Source organism: Limulus polyphemus, unplaced genomic scaffold, assembly GCF_000517525.1.
Source record: "Limulus polyphemus unplaced genomic scaffold, Limulus_polyphemus-2.1.2 Scaffold10723, whole genome shotgun sequence".
In the NCBI taxonomy this organism is placed as follows: domain Eukaryota; kingdom Metazoa; phylum Arthropoda; class Merostomata; order Xiphosura; family Limulidae; genus Limulus; species Limulus polyphemus.
The window spans coordinates 11,480-18,364 of NW_013676333.1; the positions used below are offsets into that span (position 1 = coordinate 11,480).

Below are 6,885 nucleotides of genomic sequence, written 5' to 3' on the forward strand. Positions count from 1 at the left end.
TTTCCATTTCTTATATAAACATCCAATGCTCCTGGTACACAATGTGCCAAAAAAATTCAAGATATGTTTTATTTTCCCATTCATATCTCTCCAGAACTAGAGAAAAAATACAAACAATAACTTCTGATTCTCTTTAATAAAAGCTTTATAGGACAAGCCTGAACATATAGTTTCTTAAGAAGTATACCACCTATTCTATCACCTATAAACCGGTTAAAAAAACTATAAATTAAATATGGAAGCAGTAATTTTAAATGATTATTTTTGTAAGAAATATCCAAACAAATGCAGGAATAAGCACTTGGAGAATTACAACGAGGTCTATTTAGTTCGATAATTTAATTAAGCTTCACACGTAAAGCTCTTACTACTTTAATGCGATGTACTGTGTCCATGGATGGTGCTGGTTATAACATTACCAAATTTGTGATGCACCATTACTTGACATTATCTGGTATGTCATCAAAACAAATCTTTGAAAAATACAGAACCTTTTGAATAACGATGAAAAGTAAAATTTTTCTTCTTGAAATAATTCATAATGGTGGTTAAAGAATGACAATTTAACCATTTTTTACCTGGGCTTGTTGAAACATATATTTCGCTTTGGTTAACATTTGGAAATAGTTGATCCGGACATAATATCAAATTTATTTACCATCAGGTGTTAAACAAAACAATAACATGACTTAATTAGTCTCTGGACAATGAGAACAATAACCAATAAAACCTTTGCACTGAGTCAGCAATAATTTTACAGCACAGCATTTATTTTATTAACATGTGCTTTTTTGATTCTGGACAGAGAAGTCTACTGGCTTTGCAAAGATATGTTTCAACAACACAACATTCATTAAGTGTCATGACAAAGATATACAAAGTAAGAACTGTTATTATACTTAAGTAAAAATGTTACATATTTTCATCCTTCAGCAACATTTTTACAAGAGATTAAAAAAGTATGTAATCCAACTAATAACATCTGTCAACGTGAATGTACGGTCACCACACTGATATTTAATTTTCCAAGTTTATTGATAGGTTTAAACCACTTGGTCTGTTATGCAACACACAGGTGTTTCCAACATTTCAAACTACTTGGTGCAATTTTCTTATGGGTCCTCTCTGTAGTGATTAGTTATAGGTAAAGAAATTTCTAAGTTTTTTTGCATTACTTTGGGGCCCACAATACGAAGGGCCTGTCGGTGCATTGCCCCAATGTTAAATACGCCACTGATGTAACATCATTTAACTAAACTGTAGCAGTTGATTAATTATAAACACCAAGATGACTTTATCATGACACAACATTAAATTCGTCTATACAGCCAGCAGACTGTTCACCATGATAGATATTCACATAGTTATTCGTTTCCTTTGAATAAAACTAAAACTACTAAATACAGAAATTATACCTTACAAACTGCTGGAAAAACTGAAGTATTTTACTAGGAAAGAACTAACAACCAACATAAGTAACAAACATGACACGTGTAAGGAATGTTGGAGACATTAAAAGATTGTGTTCCAAGTAAAGAAGTCCAATAAGATAAAATGTTTCACAATTTCTTCTCTTTTAGTTATGTCATAAATCTATTTGAAGATCTTCACATGTCTACATATAGTGGAAGATAAATATACTAAATTAGGAAACAAACTGAATGTTCTTTACAAATATAGAAAAAAAAAACTATTCATTACAGTTCCTGCCCTATTGTAAGCATCTCATTATCCCAAGAAAACCAGTAATATTGGGAAATTTATAAACTTTTATTTCTTCCAACCTCCCAGCCAGCCACGGACAAAACCACTAATACCACCACCTTTCTTTTGCTCTAAGTGTTCATCTAAAGATGGAAATTCTACGTGGTTAAGAGCCAGGTCGAAAAATAAAGGTTTACAGGGAACTGGCTTATAGTCTGGAGGAAAAGGTGCTATATGAGGCTGTCGAGACACGAGGGATGGGTCTTCAAAATACTGGTCCAAACGATCTGCAAGTGTCTATTCAAAGAGAGAATAACAAATTGATTTAAAGAAATCACTAAATACTAATACTTACGAATTTATGGGAAATTAAACATTAATAAAATGGTAACATCTTAAGTTCAATTATTTTTATCAGAATTTTGTTTTCTAAATATTTTTACCTTTGAAAAAAAAGTTCAATGACAAAACAATTATCTATATTTTCTGAAAGTTATGAAGTGTATTTGTTACAGAAAAATCATTTCAAGCAACTTCATGTAAAAGAAACATTGTTTTAATATAATCAACAGACAGCCTATGCTAAAATTAACCACAAACATTGGTAATGGAACTATTCAAAATGTTTTTATTCAATGGCATACAAGTTTGGTCTCTAAGGCAATACATAGACACCTTGAACTAAACATTTGATATAGAAGTGGAAATATACGAATATCATTTTCTTTCATTGATAGCAAACAATACTATGGTAGGAAAAAAAAAATCAAACCTTTTTATCTTGCAGCGACATCTTGGTCATCTTTTCTGCCATCTCATCATTACCAAGGATGCCCATAGCATGTGCCGAGTACTTGTGTCCTTCAGTTAATCCTTGTAACTCTTTCAATGAAATAGACAGTTCCTGAAGGAAAGAAAAAAATGCAATGTAAGAATTACGCACGGTGGTTGTTTGAAAGAGAAAAACAGAAGTATGTTGTAGGTTAAACCATCAAAGACAACGAGGTGTTAACTACAGATATATATATTAACACTTTGTTGTCTTTGGTGATTTAACCTAAACATATTTCTGTATTTAAAAATTCATGTGAATAAGAAGTAAAAATAAACTACAATGCAGTAAAGTAATCTCATCAAATGCCGAACTAATAAGTTTACATGTAATGCACATTCATAATGGGCATATTAAGAAAAATGTGGAGTGTGAAATATCGACAGTCCTGCATGATTTTTATCAAAATCATTAAGTCTACTTTTTGTTTTGTTTTGAAATTACTCTTATGATTAAAAGGAAGGAATTTGATAATAACTGCTTTATTGTCCCAGTTGTTCAGCAGGAAAAAAATAGGAGGAATTTCGAAAATAGTTATAAAAAGATTAAAAATGAATGCTTGTATTATTATCTTAAATACTCAAATTTTATCAACAAGAAATGCATTCAACAGATGCGTATAGTACTTTAAAAGTTGAAAGAGGGTATTGATATACTTTACCATAAATTATGTGCACACTGTAGCATTTTTCTATATTTAAGGACAAGTTATAACTGAATTAAAAACACGTAATTTTCTACTGTAGGAAAACTGAAGTAAAGACATTGTAACTACTTGTTCAGCTTGCGACATAATAGAACATTACTTTGTTCAACGATCCATCAGCAAGAGCACTTTCAGCATATTCTTCCACTCGCTGGTAGAGGGCCATGGCTTCTGTCCACTTACTTGCTGCTGAGAAAGCCTGTGCGATGTAATAACACCTGTATAGAGAAATATCAGTAATAAACAGATGAATTTAGAAAGACAGAAATAATGTAAGTTAGGATAATAGTAGTATAAATTCAGTAGAATTTTGTTTGATGTTTGTAGTTCACATACAATATTACTGGCAGAATAAAATATTTGTTATCTGAAACTAATTACTCTCCAGTTTTACCTATTCTGATATTCCTTACAATATGTTGACTTTATGTAATAAATGTATCGCTTGAAGATAAGATACCTATAATTCTTTAAACTGTAATCCCCTTGTACAAAACAAAATATCTGTAGTAACATAAAGAAGTTATTTTTGAGAAATTCACAAGAAATAGGTGCTTTTTGTCCTTATTACACTGGCATACAATCAGTAAAGAAAAGTTAATTTATTACTTAATTTACTTGTAGCAAAAAAAAACAAATTTACACAAAAAATACTTTACAGTCTAGAATTACTTTAGAGATAAGCTCTGAAACTATTAGGTCTATTATATTATGACAAGAATAATTATAATCATGCTTCACCAACTTGAAACATGCATTCACAACTGTTTGTATCAAATGGCTTACATAAATAGTGTTCTGTCCACTGGATTGAGCCCTTTGTTCACAATGGATACGGTGAAAATAGTTTAGTTGGAATAACATTATTATACCTACTATTTCTCAACAATCCTTATGAGACTACATAAAGAATGTGGTGTTTACAAATATAATAAGACTGATACTAATGTCTTATGACAAGTAAAATTAGTATATGTTATTCTAGTCAATCCAATATGTCCTCTGTTCTAATAGCTGCAGTAGAAGTGTTAACTTAAGATGTCCAAGTGAAACACAGATAGTTTGTGGCAACTAATTTAACACTTGTGTATGGAAGCATATTACGCAAATATAATAGGCCTAATACTAATGTCTTACGACAAGTAAAATTAGTATATGTTATTCTAGTCAATCCAATACGTCCTCTGTTCTAATAGCTGCAGTAGAAGTGTTAACTGAAGATGTCCAAGTGAAACACAGATAGTTTGTGGCAACTAAATTAACACTTGTGTATGGAAGCATATTATGCGAATATAATAGCATATTGACAAACAACAATTTATAAGCATCAGGTTTTTATTTTGGGGAATGTACTACATGTTTTGACAGAACATTGGTCTGTTTTCAGGCAAAACATATATTAAAATGATTTTTTTATTAAAAAATGAATTATTATGAGCTTTTTGATCAAAACAAATCAGGCCACATTCCAAGGTTCAAAGTACAAACAGTTAACTGACCTCAATGCTTTGTAAGCTAAGATCTCTGCCTGAATTTCCTCAACAAACTGGGAACCTGGGTCAACTCCTGGTAACTGAGAGATTTCTTTTAAGTTCTACAAAAACATAGTATTAAATATCTTTAATAGTGTTCAAAAGACAATATAAACTATTTTCATAAAATAAAAATACGACTGTCATGACCAAATATGTTGGTCATTATATCAACCTAGCAACACCTTTGTAAATATTTTGACTATCCATTTGAAATATTTATAGTATCTAGTAAAGAATAAACATTTATATTCTGTTTCATATTTGATGTCCCTCTTCTCCATTGTGTATCAATAACAGGTTGCAAAATCTTTGATGTCCCTCTTCTCCATTATTATGTAAATTACTACATCTTAAACATAATATTACTTATTATGTAAATTACTATACCTTAAATATAATATTACTTATTATGTAAATTACTATACCTTAAATATAATATTACTTATTATGTAAATTACTATACCTTAAACAATAGAATACACTAACTGTTTTACCAAGTCTTGTTACAAAATGTGAAACAAATAAGATATGTATTTTCTCACCACAAAGTTAAAATATTAAATCCCTAACCTGAATAATTATCTCATATGGTCGGATGAGATCCTGTGGTTTGGTGGTTTTTTTCCCTTCATTAGAATTATAGAGTGATTCTTTGAGAGAGTCAATCATCAAAATGTTGCGTATTATAGTTTTACTCAATCTTATATACGACAAGTAGGAATGAAGGAACGTGAGACTTGAAACTGTTCCATCACCTGTCTGGCTACGAGACTTAGGATTCTGGAAATGAAATACACAAAGGTTAAAGAAACATTCCTACAATGATATCAGATTTAAAATATACAAGTTCTAAATGTAAAACAGATTTACAAGGAACTTTTGAGATCCAAACAAATGTCAAGCACAAACACATTACCAACAGTTTTTTAAGTAAACATTACTTACTGATTCTACATACACAACTATCTAAACACAATAATATTCAAGTACCTGATCAGATTTCAGTTCATCTCTAAGGAGTTGTAGAGCATCCTTGCATTCCATGAGTAGTCTTTCATAAACTTCAATTTTTGCTGTTAAATCTGGAGCTCTCTTCACCTCAGTCTCAACTTCTTGGGCATTAAGTAGAAACACTCGAACCTTTTCTTGTCTCACAGGCACAGTTCGGCCTAGCCAGGTGACCTCTGATAAAGTGGCTGCCTGCTTCTCTCGAGTCTGGGATATTAGGTGCTGACAAAGAATACCAATCAAACTTAAAAGCATGTTGAATCTCTTCGTGCAACTACTACTTAGTCCTATGGACTTGTTCAATTTCACCAACCTTGTAACCAACCGTTAAACTATACATAACTCTGAATGTACTAAGTGTATCTTCATGACATATGTCAAACTTTTAGTAAACATTACAAGTCTGTTGTTTGTACAGAAAAAAAATCTAAAGATTTGTCTGTGAATTTACCAAGTCAGTCTGAGAGAAAGATGAAGTCATTAGTCAGTCTGAATGAAAGACGAATTTCATGCTCAGAATAAGAATACTTCTTTTCATCTAACAGTTTTCATGTTTCATTTGCATAACCTCTAGAACTTCCTAAATGAAAACAAATGGTCAGGTTACATCATGTAATGCTTATACAGAGAGCCCCCTATCAGTCATTCTCATGAAATATTTTTATTTAGTTTTTGAGTTACTTTTGTTAAGAAAAAATAATAATACATAAAAAACATATGTGAAAAACTATAAATTAGCACTTACTTTAGGCATCAAGGCCATGATTCAGTAAAACTTAAATCAAGGTCTCCAGCCAGTATATAAAACACTTACATCAAGGTCTCCAGCCAGTATATAAAAACTTACATCAAGGTATCCAGCCAGTATATAAAAACTTACATCAAGGTCTCCAGCCAGTATATAAAACACTTACATCAAGGTATCCAGCCAGTATATAAAACACTTACATCAAGGTATCCAGCCAGTATATAAAAACTTACATCAAGGTCTCCAGCCAGTATATAAAACACTTACATCAAGGTCTCCAGCCAGTATATAAAACACTTACATCAAGGTCTCCAGCCAGTATATAAAACACTTACATCAAGGTCTCCAGCTA

At 31.2% G+C, this 6,885-nt stretch overlaps 1 protein-coding gene across 1 annotated transcript; it reads right to left on the bottom strand.

Annotated features, from left to right (window-relative positions):
• Nucleotides 1-44: 44 nt before the first annotated feature.
• On the bottom strand, nucleotides 45-6,582 carry LOC106476493 (signal recognition particle subunit SRP68-like). The gene is made up of 7 exons (XM_013937151.2): nucleotides 6,566-6,582; nucleotides 5,768-6,007; nucleotides 5,348-5,557; nucleotides 4,742-4,836; nucleotides 3,343-3,460; nucleotides 2,477-2,608; nucleotides 45-2,001 (listed from the first exon to the last, which is right to left on the bottom strand). Exons 2-7 carry the CDS (start codon nucleotides 5,819-5,821, stop codon nucleotides 1,771-1,773), a joined length of 840 nt encoding a protein of 279 aa, XP_013792605.1. The 5' UTR covers nucleotides 5,822-6,007; nucleotides 6,566-6,582; the 3' UTR covers nucleotides 45-1,770.
• Between the last annotated feature and the right edge of the window lie 303 nt (nucleotides 6,583-6,885).